Source organism: Balaenoptera acutorostrata, chromosome 3 (assembly GCF_949987535.1).
Source record: "Balaenoptera acutorostrata chromosome 3, mBalAcu1.1, whole genome shotgun sequence".
NCBI lineage: Eukaryota > Metazoa > Chordata > Mammalia > Artiodactyla > Balaenopteridae > Balaenoptera > Balaenoptera acutorostrata.
In genome coordinates, this window is record NC_080066.1 from 78,341,684 (window position 1) to 78,368,631 (window position 26,948).

General features: G+C 40.5%; 1 protein-coding gene across 2 annotated transcripts in view; it reads right to left on the reverse strand.

The window, feature by feature from the left end:
* Window positions 1–19,126: 19,126 nt before the first annotated feature.
* Window positions 19,127–26,948, reverse strand: part of LIPC (lipase C, hepatic type) — a 174,770-nt gene continuing 166,948 nt past the window's right edge. For both annotated transcript variants that reach the window (XM_007165943.2, XM_057544382.1), the window contains 2 exons: window positions 25,169–25,387; window positions 19,127–20,498 (listed from right to left, as the gene is read on the reverse strand). In XM_007165943.2, coding sequence (XP_007166005.1) covers window positions 20,387–20,498; window positions 25,169–25,387 — 331 coding nt within the window. In that variant the 3' untranslated portion in view covers window positions 19,127–20,386. The remainder of the gene's footprint in view (window positions 20,499–25,168; window positions 25,388–26,948) is intronic.

Genomic DNA, 26,948 nt, shown 5'->3' on the forward strand with positions numbered 1-26,948 from the left:
ATTTTCTAAAGGTTGTTGATAAAAATTATGCTATTGTCTTCCAGATAGATGTACCAAGTTACACTTCTACCATTAACATATAAGAATACTTCCACCATTAGCATATTATATAGATAATTTTTTAAAAATCTGAGAGCCCCGTGGTTAAAAATTTACATGTGTGTAGCCATGTAGGATTTATTAGAAACAATGGTAGAAGGCTCCTGCTTAATTGACTTTATTAGTTGTGGACATAATCCAAATGAAAGTCAAAAATTGTGCCCTGTTCATGGTCTCTAAATACCATTTTCTTCAAAAAAAACCAGACTTCCTTGGGTAACTGGCTAATTCCAGGTATACGGAAAGAAATGTGTAAGTAGAGCCTAGAAAACAGTCATACCAGAACGCAAGGAAGCTATTAGAGGTCTGTGAAAAAAGATTCAGGAGGCCTCTTGAAGAAGTTTCCACTGGCCAAAGCTGTTTTACTCTATGAGTTAATAATGATAGTTTACAAAATCCTAGTCACTTTTGGAATATGCTCTTAAAGAAATATTCCAGCTAATAAAGAGGAGTGATACAATATTGCCATTTTACGTGACAATGATTAATGGACCCAGACAACAAGCAGCAGTGGCTGCTAACCTCACAGAGAGACAGCAGTCCAATAATTTGTGCCTCCTAATGGAGACACACACGCCGCTTCTGAAGCAGTCCTGCCAAAAGTCCGATCTGATCCTGGTCAAGCCTCCGGGTCTAACCACCTCTGTACTAGAAACACAGGAAATAAAGGAACACGTTAAATGATACCACAAAGGATTCAATCAGCAAAACCCAGACTGGAAAACTACAGGACAAATGACCCTGTTTCTTCAACAACTGACTTGCAAGGAAAAAAGAAAAAGACGGATTAAGAGAGACTTGAGATTTATCTGCCAATACAACCTATGGATTTATTTGGATCCTGATATAAATAAACAGTGAAAAATGAGGAAATAGGAAAACTAACTGGATATTTGATGATTTTAAGGATTTTTGCAATTATCTTTAGGTGTGATAATGGTATCATGGTTACATTTTTAAAAGGAGCCCTTTTAGAGACACACGCTGAAGACCTAAAAGTGAAATGATACGGTGTTTAGGTTTGCTTAAAAAAAAAAATTGCAGGGCTTCCCTGGTGGCACAGTGGTTGAGAATCCACCTGCTAATTCAGGGGACACGGGTTCGAGCCCTGGTCCAGGAAGATCCCACATGCCGCGGAGCAACTAAGCCTGTGCGCCACAACTGCTGAGCCTGCGCTCTAGAGCCCGTGAGCCACAACTACTGAAGCCCGTGCTCTGCAACAAGAGAAGCCACCGCAATGAGAAGGCCGCGCACCGCAAGGAAGAGTTAACCCCTGCTCGCCGCAACTAGAGAAAGCCCGGGTGCAGCAGTGAAGACACAATGCAGCCAAAAATAAAAAAAAACAAAATAAAATATATAAATTAAAAAATAAAATAAAAGGCATACAGCCGATATTTAAAAAAAAAAATTGCGAGCTGCAGTTGGGTAGGGTATGGGAGTAAAGCTGAAAACGAGACTGACTATGAGTTGGTAATTGTTGAAGCTGGGTGACGGCCCCTTGGGGACTCATTATACTGTTTTCTCTACCTGTGCTTGTATTCAACATTTTCTTTAAAAATTTTTAAAAACGTGAATTAAGTTCATATAGATGCTCATTCATTACTGTTTTTATTTTAGCAACAATTCCTGATAATGGCCTATATTCCTAATGGGTTTTTTTTAGTGATTTTAGTGGAATTATACTTGAACCAGTCAAGCAAACATAGTTAATTATTTTCTGCTCCAGTTACAATGAGTGATTAATTGATTTCAACTGCTAGGGTGAATGCTTGAAGCTATCAGTCATTCAGCAATCATGTCAAGCAGGCCATTAGATCCCTCCTTGCTCACTAGTTTTTGTGGGGCTTAACAGCTAGTTAAAGAAAATATTTATTTTCTGTTAAAACACGTCAGGGAGTATGATCAGATGATCCACGTTTAACCTGTGTGTCCTGTATTAGAATAAGTGTTAAGTAGCTCAGTACAGTAAACTAGATTCTACTCTTTCTTTTTAAAATGATAATGATCCCTGGAGGTGGAAATGTATCTTCAAAAAGATATCTTGGAAGTGTTTGTTCTCAATGTAAAGAAATTAGAATAACTTGATCTAGTGTAGATTGTCTTATATAAAATGTGTTTCCATTGTGTGAGCTTTAGCCATCATTTTGAAAAGTGAAGCCTATTTGGTAATACTGAATTAATTAAACAATTTTATTCTTCATTCTCGATGTATATTTTATTTTTCCCCCTGCCTTTAGGACAGTTAGCCTCTGTATTTCTGAACCCAAAAGGCCAGTTTTTATAAAGTGTCAATATATTATGATTAATTTTTCATTACTTTGGTTTTGTGATTGTAGTTAGTTTTTATTTTTTGCAAGTCCCTATTAGTAGGACCTCTGATTAACTTAATTGACCTGTTAACCATTCTTTTCCCCCTTCTCCCTTGAAATCTTTTCAGAACATGTTTGGAATTCTTTGCTCCTGTGGTATGCACGTGCTGATTTGTGTGCACTGGTTGCCTCAGGTATTCGTTGGGCAGATCTGTGTTCAGCGCCTGGCTGCACCAGCACCTCTGCTGGATGATAGGAATACAGTAGTGAACGTACAGTGTCCCTGACCTTGTGAAGCTTATGGCTGGAAGGTGAGATAGATACTAATCCAATAATCATGTGAAGACATGTCAATAACAACCATGGTAAGTGCTGTGAGGGGGAGGCCTTGGTGGTCCAAGAGCTGATCATGCAGGGATGGGATTGAGGAAGGAGGTGGGACCTGGTCAGGAAGGATAGGGAATGTGTCCCCAAGAAAGTGATGCTTGAGCCCAAATCTGAAGGATGAAGAGAGGTTAAATAGGTCAAATAGGGTTTTTATTAATAGTGAATGGTTATATATTGGGCACTGATAGCTAGTTTTTCTTTGGGGAAAGGTAATATTTTTTGCTCTTGATTTCATTATATGTGAACCCAGCCATTCATATTCCTTTGTGTATTTTTTTAAAATAATTTTTCATTTTTGCATAAAGTATTCATTTACTGAAGAGCTGGCTTGTACTTTGGCAGATGTCTTACTTGGTTATTGTTCTTAAGGAAATTGGCAAAAGTTTGAGAGTTGTGAAAGGCCCTTGGCTTTTCAGACCTTGACGTCTGTGTCATGACTATGATAAACTCAGAATCAGGACATCTAACCTCGTACCATGCTGAGTGAGGTGTCCCTCTGATTTGCTGTTCTCTGGCATTTTGTACATTCTCTGTCATAGCACATACCACATTGCAGTGTAATCCTGCCTCACCCAAGCCAAGCTCTTGAAAGGATCATCTATTCTCAGTGGCTACTTCATTTCCCATTTGCTTATCAACCTGCTGCATTTTGTCCTCAGCCCCCCAGGGGCTGTAATCCAAGCTCTCAGGGAGCTCGTAATCTAGTGGAAGGAAAAAACCCAACAGTCATAACGCAGAGGGATTTGTGCTGTAAACTATATAAATACAGTGTAGCTAGAAACTCAGAGGCGATACATATGTGAGCCAAGATGACTTTCCAAAGGATATATGCTTGAGCTGAGTTTTGAAGTTTTGGTAAAAGTTTGTTCTAACTAGTGCCAAACTTACTGTCACTTTTAGAAAGGATTTAACTGCAGGGCAGTTCCTTGACTGTTTCATGCTCTGTTGTACTTCCATGCCAGTGGGCATGCTTTTCCCTCTGCTTGGATTGTCTCTTCCCTCTTGGTTCTTCCACAGGGCTGAATTTTATTGATCTCCATTTCCTTGAACTTGGCTATAGTAAGTGTTCAATAAACATTTGTATTTTAGTAAAGGGTGTGTGCTTTGCAAAATAGGCAATGAAGCTAATTTCACAAAATAATGCACAAAAGTTAGTCTCATCACAACCTTACCAACACTCATACTTGTAACTTTTAACATCTCTGATTCTAAAGCCCCTGGCGGCACAACCTCCTCCGCTCACCCCCAGAGAGAAATTTCCTTTCAAAATCTAAAAAGCAATTATACTTCAATAAAGATGTTAAAAAAAAACAACCCCACAATATCTGTGAAGAGCGATAAAGCAAAGCACAATAAAATGAAAAAAAAATCGAATATGCATTTGTATTTATAGAATATAAAATATACCCACCACGTTTTGCACAAATGGGAAAAGCACAGCTTAGCTTTGGAGTGTATAAGCAACAAATCATATATAACTCCTGGCAGAAGAAATGGATTAAGAAAGCTCAAATTAGAAATTAAATGGGGAGGCCCTAGCTTCTTTGTGTGTGTGGACAAGTGTTTGTTTTCTTTAGCTAAATCATCTATGGTATTTTTTATTTGACTATTTCAGAATAAAAGGTAGAAGTTAAACATTTTGTAGATGGTGTTTTCCTGCAGCAAAAGTCCAGATCGGGCTTCCCTGGTGGCGCAGTGGTTGAGAATCTGCCTGCCAATGCAGGGGACACGGGTTCGAGCCCTGGTCTGGGAAGATCCCACATGCCGTGGAGCAACTGGGCCCGTGAGCCACAACTACTGAGCCTGAGCGTCTGGAGCCTCTGCTCCGCAACAAGAGAGGCCGCGATAGTGACAGGCCCGCGCACCGCGATGAAGAGTGGCCCCCACTCGCCGCAACTGGAGAAAGCCCTCACACAAAAACGAAGACCCAACACAGCCAAAAATAAACATAATAAAAAAAAAAAAAAAAAAAAGTCCAGATCAACGTTTTTCTGTAAAGTTTTCCCACAAAATTCTAGTTCCATAGGTTTTAAAATAACTATTCAGAAAAAAAAAAAAAGTTGGGAGGGGATATGGATTCCAGGGTCAAATGAAAATGCTGAGTAAAAGTCAAATGGGTTTTTGTTTATTTTTATTGATTTAAAAAAAAAAAAACGAGGTTCTTCTAAGAGCATCTAATATACTAACACTGATTTTGGTCTCTAAAAGGGTCTTATGATAATATAGAGTGCTCCCAAACTAGGAAACTCTCCTGCTAGTCCTCCCTACCTGTCCTGCCACCCCCCCCCCCCCCCAAGAGTCTGGGTTCTGTAGAAACATTGTGTATTGCTGCTTAGATGGTGGGTACCTTTGTAGGATTCCCAGCCAGGGACGGGTTCTCCTTACCTAAGGAATTCTTACGAGGCTTGGAGTTTCACGTCTGTTAAAACACTTGTCAGAGGTCAGGCCGTCAGCCTACTCTTTCAGTCTTACAAGCATCCCTGCTTTCTGTGGCACTCTCTAAAACAGTGGCCTGGGAGTGTGGTTACCAACTATGTTCATCTTGTACTCCATACTTAAAAATCTTGAGTACACATTTGTAATATGGAAATATTTATTCATAAATAATGCAAATGTGTTATACTGTTACTATGTTTTAAAATATGCAAAAATTAAAAGGGGTGAGTTAAAAATTAATGGAAGCTACAGTATTTCCTCCCACATTCCATTGGGTCTTTTTGCACACACCTTGGTGTGTACACAACCCACTTTGTAAACCTCTGGCTTTAGAGATAGAATCTACATATCTTCCAAATCAAGTAGCTTTCACCCTCTTCACATTCCTGGGTTAAGTATCTTTTCCAGTGGGACACTGTAGCTGCTGAAGAATGCAGGCCACTCCTAGGTATTTACTTCTAAAGACCTCCAAGATACAGTAAGTGGAAAAAGCAGGTATTAATAAATATGTGTGGCCTTATTTGTTGTGTGTGAAATTTTTGAAGTTTGTAAAAATATATAATTTATGTATAGAAAATCTCTAGATGGATACATTAAAAACTGTTAAATTATTTCTGAGCACTGGAATTAAGGGTCTTGGGAGAGGAAGAGGATTTTTTTACTTTTTATCCTTCTGTATATGAATTTTTTATGAAAGATTCTCTTTATAATAAATTTAAAAATTACTACATATGGTGTGATGTCAAATATGGTACAACACATTGTCATTGTTGATTGTTGAAGTTGGGTGATGGGAACATTGGGCTTCCTTACTACATTTCTACTTTTATGTATATTTGAATATTACTATAAATAATAATTTTAAATTAAAGAAAAATAAATGCATTGCAAAAGGAGTCTATAGAAATACACCACATAGTAACTGATTATCCTGGGAGTGGGAGAAGGAGAGTTGAGGAGTAGAACTTCGGGTACCTTCCCCCCATATGATCTGTGTTCCATGAGTGTTTATTGCTTTTAATGGGCAAACACTTAATTGAACACACACACACACACACGCAAACTGCAAAGCCCCAAGTGCAAAGAGTTTCATGTGTAGACAGGAGTATAAAATACTTGTTTGACTTGCCAGATACTTGTTAGTTTCTAAGGGAATATATAAAATGAATGCATAAGCCACATAGGGCTCAGCTGTATCATAATAAGATCACGAGGCTTGTTTTATAATAGGATTCTTGAGCTTGATGTATAATAAACAAAGGTGAAGCTCCAAGGCATGGCTGAACAGGTCTGCACTGTCCCAGCTGCATCAGGGAGATCACAGCTAGTGGTCTGCCGTTAATGATTTGCACTGTGAGCTAGTTGCCAGGCTCCGTAATATGAAAGACGGTGTCTTAAAAGTAGAGTACCTAATTATAGCTCTCACACGGGGTCCAAGGGAATTAATATGTAAAGGACGTGTTCTGTTGCCAACTGCAATGCTAAGCTGCATTCGTAGACGTATAGAATCTATAAGGAGGGAAATGATGGTTCATTAACTGTGTGACCTTGTTAAAGTTAGTTAAGCTCTAGGTATCTCGTCTGTGAAACAAAGATAGTAATATTAGCCACCTCAGGGGACTGTGATGAGGGTTAAATGAGAATGTAAGGCGCCTTGCACACGGTGAGCACTCAAATACCAGCTCTTCTTGTTTTCATGTGAAAAACTGCTTATTGAGCTGAGAACATTTAGCTTGTGAGCAGGTATTCCCCGATCTTAAGTATCTTCTCCTCAAACAGCCATGTGGTTAGGGATGATTGGTCTTTGGTCAACCCCATCACCCTTGCAAGTTTAGGAATGGGCATGTAACCCAATCTGGCCAGTAAAATACGAGGGGATTTTGACTTTTCTTTCTCTGGGTGTTGTCAAGTCTTAAGTGTGCTGCCTGAGACTGCAGCCTCCAACTTGCTGTCAGCCTGACGATGAAGCCAACATCAAGGATGGCAGAGCAGAGAGAGAAAAAACAAACAAAAAAAGCTTCGTCTTACTGACATTGAAGAGCTGCTGAATCAAGCTTCCCTGAAGCCCACCCGACCTTGGGACTTACTTTTTCGTGAGATTAAAAAAAAAAAAAAGTTTTTTATTTAAGCCGGCTTGAGTTAGCTTCTAAAAACATCATAATGACTAGAAGCTGCACCAGAGAATATTTGTGGTAGGAGTGGTGGCATTTATTCAGTCATATTTATTGAGCACTTTGGAATGCAAAACTAAACAAGAAGTGAGGAAGTTCTGAGACATGGCGAACGAGGAATAGGAGGTTCTGGAGAGATTAGCAGCTTGGACACATCGTGCATTTTTTCTCCTTGCAATTTAACACACCTGCCTCTCCCGAGAAAAGCAGCTGTTGGGAGGCAGGCAATGCCTGGAATGTTGGTGAGGCTTCAGCATCCTGACAGAGGACCAGGGGGAAGGTCCCTATGAGTGTAGCTGGTCCCCCTGGTTCCCGAGGAGCTGAGCACATGGGCTGAGTTGCCTCCAATCCTGAGTTGAAGAGGTGAAAAGACTGGGAAGGGCTTCCTCCTAGGACCTCACCAGAGGACTGGCAACCCATCTGCCGCTAAGCTGTGGCCAGGGGAGGTTGAGACCACGGTTCCTTCCACTGCTTTGGGAATGCTGCCACTTGAGATACCCCAATACATGGGACAGCGCCTCAGTGAGCAAACAAAGGAAAAGAAGCTTCCTAATGGGGCCCAGCAGCCAGGGAGAAGAATTACAAGTAGAACCCTCAGTACAGAAATAGCTGTTGGCATAGATAACTTGAACCAAAAGAATAAGGAAACTTAAGGAGATTTAAGTGCAACACACACACACACACACACACACTGATTTTCTGAGACCAAAAAAGATTTTGATGTAAAAGTTTCAAGAGTTGAACTGAAGGAGAAAGTGGTCATGGTTGATGTCTGAATTAGTATCCTGGAAGATAAGAGAAAGAGACACCTCAAAGCACAGTGCAAAAACACAGAGAGATATAAATCAGGAGAGGGATAGAAATCGAGAAGGGGATAGATAATACAATAGAAGAGGCAATCAGTAAGATAAGAAAAGTTTCTTAACTGAAGAGAGAGTTGCACCTCACAGAGTTCCAGGAAAGACTGATGATAAAAAAGACTTCTAGGCATATTATATCTCTGAGCTACAAGAAAAGAGAAAAATCTTACAAGTTTCCCCAGAAAAGAACAGTTACTTCTAAAGAAGAATCATCCTAGCATTGGACTGCTTATTTACAACACTGTACGCTACAATATAGAAAATTGCCGACCAATGAGAGAAAAGAACTGTATGGAAATTGACCTAGGCAGACCTCCTGTACTTTCAGTTCACTCAGTCTTGCAAAATAACCCAAGAATATGTTACCAGTTTCTTTTACTTAGTTTCCAAACAAACTCAAAGTCTCCATAAGCATGGGGAAGGGCCAGGAGAATACAAAATCTTAGGAGAATGGTAAAAGGGACCAGCACCCAAATCAGAGTATATCACCAGCACCTGAATACACAAAGCCCAGAGAAGCTCATCCCTCTGACTGCTGAGTGCATCTGGACTCTCCACTCTGTAAGTCTGTTCTTTTCCTGAATTGATCACATCACCATCTGCCTTGACAACTCCTCTAAAAACAGTCTGGAACTAAAAATAATAAGTGAATCTCAGCAAATCTGGGCATCAGGGGTGGGTGGAAAGGAGGGAAATGTTCCAAAGGTCTCATCTGGGGAGTGGCTGTGGAACTGGTGGGGGGAGTGAATGTATGCTAAAGTTTGGAGTGGAAATAGTGGAAGAATAGAGTATTTTGGTGGGAGAAATATAGATCTGGTTTTCAAAAAATGGTAAAGAAATAGTTATCTGATCATGAGCAACAGGAAAGGGAAACTAGCAGGAAATATAATGAAAATCCACAAGAGAAGTCATGTTAAGATGGAAAGAGGAAATAATAACAATTTGATCAATCTGCAAAAATAAATACGATTAAAAGTCAGAAATAATAAGTAGTATAAGCCAATAACTAAATAAAATAAGTTAGTGGGAGGAGTCCAATTATAACGGCTTAATGTGGAGGGACTGGATTTTCCCACTAAAAGTCAGAGACACTTAGATTGAGCTGGAAATATAAATAAACCAGCTATACAACATCTAGAAGAAAAATATCTAAAACAAAATTTTAAATAAAAAAGTATAAAGAAAATAAAGGGATGGACAAAGATACCAAGCAAATATAATAAAAAAGAAAATAGAAATAGCAAAGTTAATAGTAGACAAGGAGGAATTTAAAATTTAAAAATGTCTGGAGTAGCGTACTTATAAATTAAGGAATAGTTCTTGGATAACTTTTAGAGCAAAGAGGAAAATAGAGCTAAAACTGTAAACTATCTAGAAAGCAGTAAAAAAGGGCATGATTTCTATCAAAATCTGTACTCAGAGGAAAATTTATAAACATACACACCATTATCATTAAAGAAGAATATCTAAAAATAAAAGTACTTGTTTTTCTATGCAGCAAGTTCTTTGAAAAGAACAAAATTAAGCAAAAGAAAATATGAAGAAGGATTTAACATAAACAGAATTGGGACTATGGAGAGGCAGGTGAGCTGCCCAGGGCACAAAATTCAAGAAGACAAGGTCATGCAAGTGCCAACCCTGGCATCCTGGGCACCGCACTCATAAAGGAGAGCTCACTCTCAGGGTCACACAAGTGAGGGCTGGCACTTGCATCACTTGCCTCCTGGGGTTTTGTGATGGAGGTGCCTTGCTTGCCTCACTCTAGACATGGTCTTGACTATAAAAGTAAAAGCTTCCTTCTTAGGGAGGAAAAAAAGCATTGTCCTGTCTCCCTCCCTCCCTTCCTCCCTTCCTTTCCTCCTTCTTTACTCTCTTTCTTTTTTTCTCTCTTTCTCTAAACTCATAATAACCCAGGTGTAATTTATGCTTGTTATTGTGATCTTTTAATTTTACTAATTTTATTCCAGCCTAGAAGACATTAGAGTCAGAAAAGATCTCACAGAAATAACTTATTATGTTCCATTAAATGTTTCCTTTTAGAAACTCTTTTTTTTTATTTTTTAAAGTGCATTAGATTCCTTACCTTACTTTATATTCCTAAATCAATGGGCCTATTTTATGGGCCTACACATATCTCATTGTATGTCATTGTTAATAAATACAAAATAGTAATAAGACTCATTGTACCTCTTATTCCATTTAGAATTGAGAGTATAAGGTAGAAAACGAACACATGGGCTGCTCAAAGAGCATCAGCCATGCTATGAATGAATGCCCCAATCCCCCAGGAATTGTAAGAACTTAGAATTATTCCAAATGTACTTCCTGAAAATGTAGTGTTTAAATATACTCTTAAGCAGAATATCTCTAGAAATTGGGAGAAATATTACCATTCTCCAACACAGTTTCTCCTGACAGTTAACTAAACTTTTTCACTTTATAGGCTATTGGTTCCACCCCCCTCACCCGCCTTTGGTGGATTGTATCTACTTTTAATGTTGGACAGAGCACTACATAGCATTCCTGTGGCTTAATCTTATTTCCCATGAAAAATGTGTGTGCTTGCTTAGTTACCTCAGGTAGAACTATTAAAATTTCAGTTTAGTTTGGGATTTTTCCTGTGCTTTAATGTTATGCCTTCATTTACTCATTATCATGAGTAACTTTGTATCTCTCTTGCTTGAAGGTATTTCACAAAAATAATTTAAATAAATGTTATATGCAATAAACAAGTAAAAGCTGAAAACCTAAGAATACTATATGTAAAAGCACAATGACCAGATGCTTTCACAGCTGAATTTTTCTCTAATTAAAAAAATTATAAAGATCATCACTATATTATCTAAACTATTCAAGGCCATAGGTGAAAGCTATAGAGTATCAAAGGATGAAAATGATAGCACCAAAAAAAGTGAACATCAGTTTCAGTTATGAGAATAAAGGTAAAAATCTAATTAAATTTTAGCAAGTAAAATCCAGTAATGTTATGAAAAAAATACATTATAACCAAGGAGGGTTTATTCCAAGAATGCAAGTGTGAGTCAGTATCAGGAAATCTATCAGCATAATTAATTTTATGGATAAACTAAAGAAGAAAAAAAATTCATATATTACTAAGGCATTTTCAAAATTTCAGCAGCCATTTCCAATAAAAATAGTAGAAAACCACTTAAATACAATAAGGTTTACTTGCCAAAACTATATATATATATAAAAAATATATGTATGTACTACAGGCAAAACATCAAAACTTTTAATTAATATCGAGAATGAAACAGCAGTATCTACTATCAGCATTCTTAGTTAACATTGTCTTAGAGCTTCTAGAAAACCCACTAAGGTGAAAAAAATAAAATAATCAGTATATATTGTCTTTTTGGTGATGAGGTGATTGTATACCATGAGATTCTAGTAAAATAAAAAACCAAATAGAGTCAATAAAATAATTTGATAAAGTGGACAAATATAGAATAAATAAATAAAATCCAAAATCTATTCTATATGCTAGTAACCAGCTCCATTAAATACAAATGGAATGGCTGATTCCATTTTCAATGATGACAAAAAATTAAAATACTTAGGAATAAATGAAAATTAAAATTAAAAGTGTAAAACCTTATTGAAGGACATGAAACAAGATGTGAACAAATGGAAAACATATAATGTTCCTGGATGAGGAGACTTCATATAGTAAAATGGTCAATTCTCCTTGTACTAATTCCTAATTGTGATTCCCAATTAAAATATTAAGAGAGATTTTAGGGAATTGGATAAAATTACCTTAAAGTCCATATGAAAGACTAGATGCCTAAGAATATACTATGAATAAAGCCCCTGTAAGCAAGTAAATAAAAACTCTGAAATCAATTAAGTATGGTTGGAATAGAAATAAACAAGGAGATCAATATAACAAAACAGGGAATTAAGAAATAGTTCCCAGTATGTACTCTAAATTTATGATAAAAGTGGGATCTGAATTCAGCATGAAAAGTTAATATATTAAATAAATAATGTTAGCTCCACTTTTATCCATATAAAAGACAGTTATGTTGGCAGTCAATCTCATACCACATACAAAAATAAATTTCAATTGATTAAAGCCTTTAAGGTAGGAAAACAAATACAGATCTCAGAAGAAAATCTTCATTTTGTACAATTTGCAATTTGATGATGAAAGAGACTGTAATTTCCTGACTGTAAGTCAGGAAATCCATATGTTATAAAAGAAATGTTAGACTTTTCTGACCTCAGAAAAATTTATACTACTGTATAACAAAGAATACTATAATTAAAATCAATAGAGGAACAGATTTGGAAAAAAATTTTGCAAAGAAGCTGAAAGATAAAGGGTTAATAACATTTCATGAAGTATGGGGTTCTTACAAACTGACAAGAAAAAGACAAGCATTCCAATGGAAAATGGGATTTGAACAATTAGTTCACAGTAAAGCAAATTCAATAAATCTGTGGAAAGATTCTGAGACTCAGTAGGGAAATCTAAAGTCACAATGAAGTTATCACTTACTGCTGTCAGACTGACAAAAACTAAAATGAGCAATAAATATTTCCTCCTAGAAAGAGGCAGAGAGAGGAGAGAGTAGGTGCTCAAAGATTATGGTGGAACTGCAAACTGTTGCAGCATTTTGGGAAAGCCGTACGGCAACATAATGCAAGCATAAGCAAGCATTATGTTGAAAAATATGTATCATTTGACCTAGCAATTCCACTGCTAGAAATACTTCCCACAAATGGGTATATATAGGAGGTATGTATAAGAATGTTAAATGCAGCCTTTTTCAGAGGGACAAAAAGCTAAAAGAAAGGTGAAGGCACAGCAGTATGAGACCAACTGAATATTTTAAGACACCTCCACAATCTAGAATATTAGGCAGTCATAAAAAATATTGAGAGCTATACCAATTGACCTAGAAAGATTTCAGGAGGTACCACTGAGTAAGAAAATCAACTTGCTGAAAAGAATGTATAAGGTAATTACATGTTTGTAAAACAGTGACAACCTCCCTTTATATAAGAATGTGTACATATGTTCGGGTATATGACCACAAAAAACTTCATTGACACCCCTAGTCGTCAACATGAGTCAGGGGACTGGCCCGAGCCAGAAGAGTAGGAAAAAGATTGCACTAACTCCTCCAACAGGTATAACTCTGCTTCTACAGAAATTAGAAAAACATGTTCATCTCTCCTAACTTACAGGAATATTGATGATCTATATCAACTAAAAAATAAGAAATAAAAGCAAGTTTCAGAGTAATCTATATAGTATGATTCTACTTTGGTGAAAACCACAAACAGAGCCCTGAGTGTGTAAAAGTGCTTGTGGATGTTTGAAGGAATAACAGCTGTTATCATCCTCTACCTACCCGAGCTTGCTGGGGCTGGGTAGGAGGAAGATGCAGGGAGATGACTAGATTTCTCTTTATACATCTTTGCATAGTTTCACATGTTGTATTTATGCTTTTGTAAAACATCTAACAAATGGGAAATTTAAAACAATCCCATGAACGAATCCCAAGAACACATTACTTCTGCCCTCAAGAGCTCATAGCCTCACATCCAGACTGTCTTCAGCTACTCGAGGCATGAATTTGGTCTCTAGGGCTTCTGGGGAAGAAACTAAGGTTGAGAGGTTATGGCCAGGCAGATTTGCTCTCTGCAAAGGTAGGGACCTCCCTTCACTGGAGGTGCTCAGCCACAGCTGTGATGTTATGTTCCCTTGAGAGGAAGGCTTTGGACTAGGCCAGTGTCATCCCGAATTTTCTGATGAGAAAACTTACTCAGGGTACTTGTGATGACACATATGGTCACCCCCAACTCTAATTTACTTGGCATGAGTATAGCTCTCTAGAAAATCCTTCTTGTGATAGACCTAATTTGAAAAGCAAAATTTTAGTCAAGGAACACAAAGGCTTTTAATGAACTGACTGCGACAGATGCCAAATCAGGACGAGAGGAGACCAGAGGGTGGGAAGGGATAAGGCTGTCCTTGAGGGGGCAGGGAAGTCAACTGCTACAGCAACGTGGCTGTGTTTTCAAACGGAATGCGGAAGCAGTGAACGCTATCTTGAACAGATACTGTAGTTGGAGCTTATGATTTAATTGGCAAGAGAAGACATACTTGTAAAAAGATGACTGTCACTTGTAACGTCAACACATATTTACGGAACGCCAACTCTGCCACGGTGGGCTGGGTGCTTAGGATAAAGCAGTGAACATCTAGAAGCTCCCCGACTTCACAGAGCTTCACACCCAGCGTGGGAGACAGACATTAAATAAACAGTCCCACAAATTGCCAGGACCAGGGTGAGGTGGCTGAGGCACTTGCCTTGGGTGTACCATTTAAGGTGGCTCTAAAAACTCAGCTCTCAATATAAATAATATTTTAATGCAATATTTTAAAAAATCAAAATTAATGCAAAAATCTGTGATGAATAAAATATCAATATTTTATATAAAGACAGGATCACTGATTTTTTTGTTTTGCTCCAATATGGCTCCACATGGCATGGCCACAAATAACTTTTCCAGAAGAATGAAAAGATGTTAAGAGTAGGTATAGGGACTTCCCTGGTGGTCCAGTGGTTAAGACTCTGTGCTCCCAATGCAGGGGGCCCCGTTTCGATCCCTGGTCAGGGAACTAGATTCCACATGCTGCAACTAAGAGCCTGCATGCCACAACTAAGACCCAACACAGCCAAATAAATAAATACAATATTAAAAAAAAAAAAAGAAATCCCTTTTTAAAAAAAAGGAAGAGTGGGCTTTCCTGGTGGTGCAGTGGTTGAGAATCCGCCTGCCAATGCAGGGGACACAGGTTCGAGCCCTGGTCTGGGAGGATCCCACATGCCGCGGAGCAACTAGGCCTGTGAACCACAACTACTGAGCCTGCGCGTCTGGAGCCTGTGCTCCGCAACAAGAGAGGCCGCGATAGTGAGAGGCCCGCGCACAGCGATGAAGAGTGGCCCCCGCTCGCAGCAACTAGAGAAAGCCCTCGTACAGAAACGAAGACCCAACACAGCCAAAAAAAAAAAAAAAAAAGGCCCCCTTCTAAAAAAAAAAAAAAGGAAGAGTATGTATAGCTGGGACGGTGGTGGTGGGGTGGCTAATCTTTGTTAAATTATCCCTGAAGCAGTAACACCTAAACTGGGACTGGGAGCCTGGGAAGAAGGTGGGAGAAGAGGAGAGGGTGAAGGCTGAGAAGCAGGAGAGAGCTTTGCACCTTTCAGGGAATTGAAAGAGAGCCCACTTGTCTAAACCCATGGTTCTCAAACTTAGCGCACGTTAGAATCACCTGGAAGGCATTTTAAGTCTCGCGTTAGCCAGGCTTTACCCAGGCCAAGTCAATAAAAATCTCTCGGGGTGGGGCTGAGACCTGGGTAGTTTTGAAAGCTTCTGAGGCAGTTCTAACGTGCAGGCTGGGTTACAATGACGTAGTGAATGAGGACGATGAGACTGGAGGGAAAAGTGGGAGCCTGATGGAAGGCCTTGGAAGCCCCGGTAATTATTTTGGACTTTTTTCCAAAGACCATTAGGAAGTCATTTGAAGGGCTTTAAGTATGAAAACGGTTATGTGTCTTTAAGAAAAAAAAAAATTTTTTTTTAAAGATCACCCAGGCTGCTGTGATAAAAATGGATTGAAAGAGGTTTGGCCACAGCAGGAAGAAGTGGAAAGTCGTCACAAACATCCAGGTAAGAGAGAGTGTTGGCTTGGGTTGGGATGATGGCAGTGGAGGTGGAGAGACGTAGACACAATTAAGAAGCATGGGTAAAACCCATAGGATTTGGTGACTGTTCAGTTGTGAAGGGCCAAAGGGGAGGAGACATTATGGATGGTCCCCCCGGTGTCTGGTATCAGCAACTAGTGGGGTAATGATGACATTCACTGAGCTACAGAACAGGCAGCATGGGGAGAAGTAGGTTGGGGGGGGGGCAGGGAGGACATGATGGGCTCAGTTCTGAACCTTTTGAGCTTGTAAGACAGCAAAGGGAGAAGCGTTGAGAGTGGGCAGTTGCACATATGGGAGTGCCTGCCGCTCGGGGGGACCCCACAGTGCAGCTCTAAGGTGAGAGGGGTTGGCCTGCACGGGTCATAAATGAAGCCACAGGAGTGGAGAGGTGGCGTAAAGAGAGAGAAGTAAGTGAGCAGAGAAGGAGGTCTGGACCCTGAGGAGCGCCAACCTTGACAGGTTGAGTAGAGGGCAAGGAGCAGAGAGGAGACAGAGAGGTAGCAGGAAAGTCAGCAGCGCACCAGTAACTGAGGGCCCGGTGAGAGCATCATTTACGTTACAGCTGGGCGTTCAGGGGAGCGAGAGATCCCTGTGAGCTGGGCTGACCTAGGAAATAACTGGTGAAGTAACTGGGTCTGGATGGATAAATAAGATTCAGTTAAGCAGGGAAGAGGACATTCTGGAGGAAGGAGAAAGAGGAAGGAGGTGTAAGAAAAGGGAGAGATGGGAAGTCTCGGGGAGGGGGAGATTCCCCCTCTACTCCTCTTGAGTTCTTGCGGGTGGATTAATAATAAAGTCGACACAAGACTGATGAACAGGAGAAAGAAAAACAAATTTAATTCATGCAAACGGAGGTTTCATAAAATGGGACCTAAGAGGTGGCCAAAGCAGGCAGCTTTTATACTTTTTAGACAAGGAGACAATACCTTTGTGAGGAATTGACAGGACAAAGAAAGTTAGGTTTTGGGTGCTCAATTTAGTGAAGAATCTAAACAGACTTCGGGCTTAGGGTAGTAAATTAAAGAAGTAACAATGCTTGTTTATACAGGCTTCTCAGCCCCAATTCCCTATCTCTGGTGATAAGGGTGTCTTTCTACCTCCAGATCAGGGAGGGCAACTTTCACAGGAGAGATTTATTTCCTGCTTTCAGAGAGACGGAAAGGAGGGTCAGAGTGTCCCTCTTGCATTGGCTCTCTCTTAAGTAACTTTAATTCAAAAATAATATGCTATTGTGGCATATTTTGGGGCAGCCTGTCCTGAGCCCCGATAGAAGGAATGAGGTGTGCTGGGGGCCATTCATCACATACAGATCATAGGAATTCAAGGAGAGGTCTGTAGTATGAGATGAGGTAAGCAGGTAGGTGGTGACTCTCGGGATTGACTTCTTTAGTCTTCCTCTTGCTTGTCTGTTTCCCATCCATCTGGCTTCCCTCTCATCCACGCTCTGGTGGGAGAGCGGGCATTGCGCTGGGCAGCTTGGATTCTTGCTCTGTCACCCCAGAGACGTGTAACTGCTACCAAAGCTTTCACAATGTCTGCGGCAACATTATCAAGGTGAACACTGAAGACAGGCAGCTTGGCTCTGGAGGACAGTGCATTCATTTTAGTGTTGAATGGAGTGCTTGTTTCCGTCTCTCTGACTTCAGGCACCTCAAAGAGCCCAGCTGCAGTGTAATTGATGCCCCATTTCTTTCCCTGTGCTCTCTTACAAGTAAAAGCACAAACAGGCTTTTGCCTGAAAGGCAGTATGCTAGTGTTATCTTTCCTGAGTGGGCTCATAAATACAGATTCTTTGGAGAGAGGTGCGTATAATCAGCATACCAGTCAGCATTTTGCATGTGCAATGAACAGATGTGGCTGCATTATTCAGTTTCCCTATTTGACTTCTCTCCTAAGATGTACTTCAGAAAACGTGATGTCGATGAACACATCTTCCCAAGTGAAAATAATCCATGCCAAGAGGAGTCTCAAATGTTCCCATTAACCATTTGTCATGTTGGTTGCTTATTGATCTCTCTGCTGCAAATGTTATGACGTCCTGTGTCACTTTAAGTTTTCCTACTAAGGATGAAATCATTTCTAATTATATTTTGTGTGAAATAATTAGTATTGGAATGCATCACACTAGAGTAGAAAAACGTTGGTTTTAAACTCTGCCCTTTATTTTCTATTTTTTTTTTTTGTATTGCAAAATGTGACATTCATACAAAAAGTGAGTGCATAAAATATATATGTACGGTTTAAAGACTGGTTATAAATATGGACACCTGGGCTTCCCTGGTGGTGCAGTGGTTGAGAATCTGCCTGCCAATGCAGGGCACACGGGTTCGGGCCCTGGTCTGGGAGGATCCCACATGCCGCGGAGCGGCTGGGCCCGTGAGCCACAGTTACTGAGCCTGCGCGTCCGGAGCCTGTGCTCCGCGACAGGAGAGGCCGCGATAGTGGGAGGCACGCGCACCGCGATGAGGAGTGGCCCCCACTTGCCGCAATTAGAGAAAGCCCTCGTACAGAAACGAAAACCCAACACAGCCATAAATAAATAAATAAAATAAAATAAAATAATTAAAAAAAAAATATGGACACCTGTGCAACCACCACTCGGAGTGACAAGTACAATGTTGCTGGCACCTGGAACTGGGGTGTGCACTTCCTCTTTCCTAGATTACCACAGCTTCACTGTCGTGCTAGGGATGTTATTGCTTTTACTTAGTATTTTACCACCTATTTATCCATCCTTAACAATATAGTTTAGTTCTCCTTGTAACAAACTACATATATATTTTGTGTCTTTGTGTAAATACACAAACCCACAAGTGCTTCCTTAAATTCTGCCCCCTGGACGCCTCTCTGTCTCACTCGAGACTCGGCCCTTTCTTGTTGTGTGTGTAGCTTTGGGTCATCTTTTTCACTGCTGTTTAACAACTGTTAGGATATACCACTGTTCATTTATGCACCGTGTGGGTGCATACTTGGGCTGTTTCTGGTTGTGATGTTTTCAAGGCTGAGAGGAGTATTGTTCGACTTGTGCATAGATTCTATGGGGTATATAGCAAAGAGTATGCTCAAAAAGTGATATTTTAAATTCCCTCTGGATAGTCAGTGATCAAACATGCCCATCCAACACAAACATGACTTTATTGTAAATCTTAGTATTTTAGACATGATGGGAAACAGTGTTCATTTTAATATCTGTAATTTCTAGACACACACACACACACACACACACACACAATACCTAACAGGGCGGTCAGGTGCTTTTGTAGTCAAGATTAGCATGCAGGACACAATACAACCTTGACCCCGCTGTCCTTCCTCCCCCATATCCTTTAGTTTTGCGGGTCTTTCCAAGGGAAATAAAAGTGAATCATGCAAGATCCTCTTAAATTGATTTCATCAGAGGCAGGTATGTCTTCAGGACTTTTGTTTCCAGAAGCCCTGCTCTGGTGAAGAGCATACGAATTACGGGCTGTGTGGAGCTGAGGCTGTTCCAGTGTCAGGTGAGGCTGTTGAACGTGTAGAGTGTGCTCCTCTTCTCTGAATTACTTGAAACACAGGTCCAAGGGATTTACATCCAAGGCATGTATCTAATACTTCCTTCACATGCTCCGTGATGGAGTTTGCTGGTCAAAACATCATTATTTTGTTTATTGGTCCGTTTGAGATTTGATATCTAAGTCTTTGAGATATTCCAAGTTTTCCATTAGCTTTTGTGGCAAGCATTAGTAAAAGAGGAAAATTGTACTTCAATAGTAATTTAATCATTAAAACGACCAACTATCCAGCTTTCATGGTTATCATTAGTAGTTTTAGGAGAATTCAAGTACAATTGGTTTGGTTCAGTGAAGTAACTGTATGATTCGTTATGATGGTAACTTTTAGTTTAAGTAGAATTTTTCTTCTTTTGGTGAGCTGAATGGTCTTAAAGGGTGTGTACTTTGGGACACACAACTGTGATTAATTGGAATTTCACTTTATGGAAGTGCTAGTTATATAATAAAGAAGTATCTTTCCAGCACGCTTCAAAAAACTGAACAGAACAAACTAGCAAGGAAATACGGGAAATTTGACTTAATTGTAAAAGACATTTTAAATTAGAACAACGGATCTAAAATGGCTCTTACATTTGTACTTATTTGCATATATTACCATTCAGTCAGACATAAAATTGGGAATTGGTTACACTAATATTTGAATATAGTTACATAACATAGTTTTAAAAAGCTGAGTTTATAACAGTGAAATGTGCTCCCCTTTAAATCTTAACTCTATTAAAGCTTTATACAAGTTTCTTTATATAACTTTGGTTTTCAAACAAGGCAACCATTCCAGATAAGGAATAAAATCATTTATTCTTCACACTGGGTCTTCATTAAAGCTCATCTGATCTTTCGCTTCAATTTTTTAGAGTTTGATTCACATCTCACAAAGGTTTTCTCCTGGGTTGGGTGAAGTTGTAGATCATTCATGTTTTCTGAGCAAAATGTCATTCTGCATAGAAAACATCAAGCAAACATAGCACTAAATTTTGGATGGAGCTTATTGAAGTGTTTCATCCTTTGTCAAATACCCAACTTGACATGCTATTTAGTAACACATGCTATTTTTAAAAAAAATTAGATCCTTATGACTGCAAATATTTTCATAACTTCAGAGAAAAACAATGCCCAGGTCAGTGAAAGCAATCAGTGTAAGGCTTCCTGGAGCTCTGTGTGGTGTGATTTCAGTTCTGTAAGAACTGAAAGTCCTTGGGGCAGCCCTGCTTTGTTCTCCTTTATACAGCTTATCAAAGGTTTGAGGGTAACAATGGTTTCTTTCACTACATTACCCTGTCTCCAAGGCAAACATTAGCACTTTCTTCAACTGTTCCTCACAGGCAGGCTTCGTGCCCAACCTTCCTTTTTTGGACACACTCCAGTTTGTCAATGTCCTTCGTACAGGTCCCTGGGCATGAGGCCACTGTCATCAGCATCTGCCTGGCTCAGCCCTATAAGCCCCACCCTTTCCTCTTATCTGGTCCTCCAGCCACAGAGGATATCACTAAGTGCTTTGGGTCTCTCTTGGAGACCAACGGCTGTCAACTTTGACCATTGGTTTGGCCTGAGATGCTATTTTGTGTTACTAACTTCAATTGTATCTATCTGAAAAAAAAAAAAAAATAGCAGTAGTCACAGAGAATTGTAGTTTATAGCTTCTTTTTTTTTTTTTTTTTTTTGAATTGCATCTAAGGTCAAGTCTTTACTATATCAAACTTTTTAAATTAAAAATTATTGTGAGTAATTATGAATGCATTCTTAAAAATTCAAACAGTAAAGAAATATATGAGGTTGAATATTAAAGACCCTCCATCACCTTTCACTAATATCACTCCCCTCCCTGCTTTCATGATTTGCTTTCTGTCTTTCTGGACCTCTTTCTATGCATTTACACATATACGGATGTTCATATACAAACATAAAATTTGTTGTATTTTTCTGAAAACTTTTCTTGTCATCAAATAATGTACTTGGAGAACTGTTCACATCAGTACATACAAATCTATTTCATTCTCGGCTGGACCTAGAGATGATCATACTAAGTGAAGTAAGTCAGACAGAGAAAGGCAAATATCATATGGTATCACTTATATGTGATCTGAAAAAAAGTGATATGAATAAACTTATTTACAAAACAGAAAGAGACTCACAGACATAGAAAACAAACTTATGGTTACCAAGGGGAGAAGTGGGGGGAGGGATAAATTGGGAATTTGCAGTTAACAGATACATACTACTATCTATAAAGTAGATAAACAGCAAGGACATACTGTATAGCATAGAGAACTATATTCAATACCTTGTAATAACCTATAATGGAAAAGAATCTGAAAAAGAATATATATATATACTGAATCACTTTGCTGTACACCTGAAACACTATAAATCAACTATATTTCAAAAAAATCTTTTTCAGTCTTTTTCACCTGCTGCATAACATTCCAGTGTACGGAGGTATCACAATGCATTTAGCCATTTTCCTATTAATGGAGATTGGGATTTTTCCCCAATGGTTTAGTATTTACAAATAGTACTGCAACAGACATTTTTGTACATAGATATCCTTTGTGGATATTTTGAGTATTTCTCCGGGATAGACACCTAGCATAAAATTCTGGGTCAAGATTATGCATATTTCAAATTTTGATAGTATAAGTTCCATGAGACCAAGGGCTTTGTCCACTCTGTTCACTGCTGTATACACAGCAGTGTCTAGCATAAGATATGTGCTCACTAAATGTTAGTTGTTGAATGACATTCCCCTACAGAAGCTCTGTAATTCATATTCCCACAAATAATGTATGAAAACGCCCATTTCTCCACACCTTTACCAGCTCTGGATGTTATCTGTCTTTGAATTCCTGCCAAACCAGTGGGTGACCAGTGATAATTTCCTTGATTTTTGTTTTGCATTTATATGGTTATTGTGGCAATCAAACATCTTCTCATTTTGTTTAGCCAATCACTTTTCACTTCTCGCTATAGGACCAATATTCTCTGCTCTTGCGCTTCCCCCCACAACAGTCCCTCTCATCCCTGACTTTGTGCTTTGGGGAAAGAAAATCACCTCTCATTGAATTCCTTCCGTGGAGGCACAGAGCAAGTTATTTAACCTTTTTTTTTTTTTTTCTTGTAGTTAGCAAAGAGATTGAGAATGAGGTGTAATATCTGCATCCCAGCTCTGGGATTTCAGATGGTTGAAGGTACTCAAAAATGGGTAGTTATTAGTCTCATGAGATACATATTATAATTCCCATTTGTTACTAGAGAACTGAGTCTCAGAGAGGTGCAGCTATTGTCTGAGCCTCCGTAGGTGGAAGCGGTGAAATCAAAATTCGACTTTGGGACTCGCTGATGCAGAAGTCATTGGGTTCTGCTGCATATGGTTTGCTCACTGCCTGTCTCTCCGGGAATGCTTCTTGGCCTCTCCAAAGCCTGTTGCAGCACTGACCGAACAGCACCAACCTGAACTGATGTCTTTTTTCTTAGACTTCCTATAGACCATGCGGTGCTAGACTCTTACTGTTCACAGTGCGGTCCACGGACCAGCAGCATCAGAAGCACCTGGGAGCTTGTTAGAAATGCAGAATCCCAGGCTCCATCTCTACCTACCACAGCAGAACCTACATTTTAACACGATTCCCAGATGATCTGTGTGCATGTTAAAGTCTGAGAAGCCCTGGGATGGAGCATATCATTAGTAAAATTAATGCATCTTGTTTTCCTAATTAGGTCTTTGAGTTTCTTTCTGCCAAAAGCTACAACTCAGATTTTTTTGGTACCCCCCCTGCCGATGGTGTTGGGTACTGCAAAGACCCATAGGACTCACTGAGTTAAAAACTTAAAAAACTATAGGTCCCAGACTCCCTCCCCCTTTTTCATGATGCCCCTCCTGCAGCCGTGAGGAAAGGTGTGATGTACATATATATTAACTTCCAGCTCTGCAACTCTGCTAGATTAGACCAGAGAAAGTCAGATTAATGGGACCAAGACTAATGGGGTGAGGAGCTGTGCTCGGGCAACAAACGGGCAATGAGTCAGACAAACCAAGTCAGATCTGGGCTCAGACAGTTAGGAGCAATGTCCCCAAGCTGTGTAACTCCTGTGAGCCTCAGCTTCCTAATCTGCACAGCAATACTACCCATTTCAGAAGGTCACTGGGACGCTTCCATGAGATGAACGCTCTAGAGCACCTCGTTCAAGCCCGTGGTGCAGCAGGAGCTCTGTAAGCGCCACTCCTGTCCCTCTCCTCTTTCCTTCTTCAGAGCCATGTGGTAAGCACCAGGGGAGAAGGTAGTGCTGTGTTTTATACTACCTTTCAGGTCAAGTCACCTAGAATTGCCATGGCAAGCAACCACTAAAACTGAGGAATTACTCCCCAGCTGAGAGAATCTGGGGACGGGTCGTGCTCAGTTGAGCTCTTCTAAAGGGCCAAAAAGTCATGCAAGAATAGCTAAGCATATAAGAGGAGAGAAGCAGTTTAATTTTCTCAAATTGATCATGTGGGGAAATCTGTTGGCAGATTGCAGAGTATGCTCTTAGTAATTGCCAGGATTTTATAACCCAGGGAGATAAAAACTCAGAGTGTGGTTGTATAAGGGACTCAGGGGGCATAAATCTGCCACAGGCCACTCCTAGCAGTGAGGCCCGAGGGGTGAGGGAAGAGGTGAGAGGCATGCTGTTCTCCAACTCTGCGGGCGGCAAGCCAAAGAGAGCAACAGGCTGGCCAACAAAGGGCAGCAGGAGAGGAGAGACAAGTTTCCTACATACAGTGGGGAGGAGATAGGAAAAGGTCTGGGGAAGGACAGGATTCTCCTTTCATGGGGAACTGCAGAACCACAGAAAAGCACGGTTGCCATAGTAAAATACATTGGGCATCCTTTTGCTCTGCTGAGAGGACTGAAGGAGCAGCTGGACATCCTTTCTTTCCTTCACTCCCTGCCCCCAACCCAACCCCTCATGTCCCTAGAGACTTTGGGCCGAAGGAGATGTTCAGTCACACAGAGCTGCACCTCCTGAGGGTAATCCACTGGTCCACATCAGAATTTCTTAGGGCTCTTATTACCAAGTGTGTGGTCCTTCACAGACCACAGCCAATCAGAAGCTCTTCAGGTGGGTATTCAGGTGGAATTCTGCATATTCAATAAGTTCCCTAGTGATCCCTTGGCATTCTTAGATTTGAAAGGTGCCACCACAGTGTGAGATTTTGAGATTGTGATTTGTTAAAAGCATTTCTCTGGGTAAACAACAAAGAAGAAATGTCACGTCTAGGTCCTTGCCATTCAAAGTGTGGTCCTTGGACCAGCAGCACTGACATCACCTGGTGAAATTTGAAAAGCACTGGGCTAGTGAGTTGTTCTCAAACTCTGGAGGCAGATGGCTATTAGCTGTGGGCAGAGGGAAGAGGCTAGACTAGAAATCAGAAGACGTAGGTGCAAATCCTGGTCCTTCCACCTATGGCTTTGTGAACTCAGGATGGTCATTTAATCTTTCTGAGCATCTTTATGCCATCGTTAGGAGATAATAATGCCCACTTCATAAGACAGATGCAAATAGTAAACTGTAAAAGTGCTGACATAGGTAGATGCTTAACAGATGTGAGGAGGAGGTTGAAACAGCACTCACCTTTGCTGTGTTTCTCCCGCTTTGACTCTGATGCTCTTCAGAACAAGGCCCGAGGGAAGGGACTCTCTTCCCCATGGGATGATGTTTTGGACCGTGTTCCAGACATTGGACCACACCATACTGTTTTCCCACTTGAACTTGATCATGATCAGCTCACCAATATCCAAATCCAGTGTGATAAGAAAGGAATAGGTTTTATTACTAGTAATTCCTTTGTTCCTTGAAGATACAAAGGAAACCAGACACAGTCAGTTGATTTTTAACAGCAAAGTGATGCTTAGGCACATTCAGGATATGTTAGGTTTGCCTGAATGATTTGGGATGGTCTTTTCTGCTGCATTTCCCAAACTGGTATTGGACAGACTATTAATAGAGATAGCAATAGGTGTGCCAGGATAAAAAGGGTTTTCCAGGCCAATAACATTGGGAAAACCATCTTATTTTCTGTGTTAGCATATTAAAAACGCCCTAAGAGTTCTGCGGTAATGAGTCTAGTTAGCTTTGTTTAGCTCAGGCTTCCAAGTTGGGAAAACTGTCCTGAAGAGGGCAGGGGTTTTGGCAATGGTCTCTGGGCAATACCGCTCTCTGTATGTTTGATCAACACATTAGAGCCACACCACAGTCTTCTCTCCAGATAGATGCTTTTTTCCTCCCCACATAAATAGAAACTTCTGTTAAAACAACAAGTATAGCAGTAATAGAAAACCACATATAAAAAGGATGCACCAGTTTGGAGCAAGATTTAAATGCAGATCCTTAGGTATCATTATCAGCTTTACTCACTAATCTCCAAGACATTAAAATGTCCCAACATTGACAGAACTGCCAGATGCCCTTTCCACTACTTAGGACAATCTCCCGGGGAGAGATTTGGGACAGCGCAGAGTTAACACTGGATTTAGGGTGAGACAGGTGGCTGGAGGATTCCCTTGCTTGGCTCATTGTAGCTCCTCCTGTAGTATGTTGTAAAGCATCGTTTAGGAATCCACCCACCCCACTAGGCTGGAGGCATCCTAAGGATAGTGTCCTCTCTACCTCTAGTGCTGAGCACCAACACATCCTTGCTGAGTGACTGAATCAGTGTGATGATCAGAGGTTCAAAGCTGGGGGCAATTCTCGGGAAGCTGAGGACTGTCGCTGGAGTGGGTGAAAGCTAGTGTCACTTCCCAAGGAGAGCCCATGCTGAGGGTCAAGATGCTGAGAAAAAACAGCCAGCAGGCCTTTTCTGGCCAGTGAAGGTGCGGAGCCTCTGCAGGAGACGTTGAGGCCACTGCCCATGTTGTGAGCAGGGGTGCAGCAGGGCAAAGGACAGATGGGGAGGGCTGGCAGTGCAGGCTGATTGAATGGAAAATTTGTGCCGTGTTGAATGGTACCAGTGTTATTTCTGGGTTATGGCTTTCAGAACTCACTGGAAAGGCGCTCAGGGCCTTCCTGGGGACACCTGCTCCAGCCATCACCACTCCTCCCTGCTTGGATCTTCTTCCTGTACTGCAGACATGGACTGGCCACCTCTGGCTTCCCTCTGCATTCCAGCCCCTGTCGCACTGGGCCCATCACAAACACAGGTAGCAGCAACATAAAGTAATCGTGGGGACTGGGTGAGGCTGAGGAGGGATGACACGGTGCTGCGTGTGGGTGGATGTCCCATCTGACAGAGTGTTTGGGGCAGTCATAATGGGCTGAGAAAAGTAAGTTGTGTCTGGCCTGACCCTTGAAAAGCAGGGTCCATCCAGACCCTGTGAGAAAATTAAGCCTCTCATCACCACGGACGGGGCTGTAC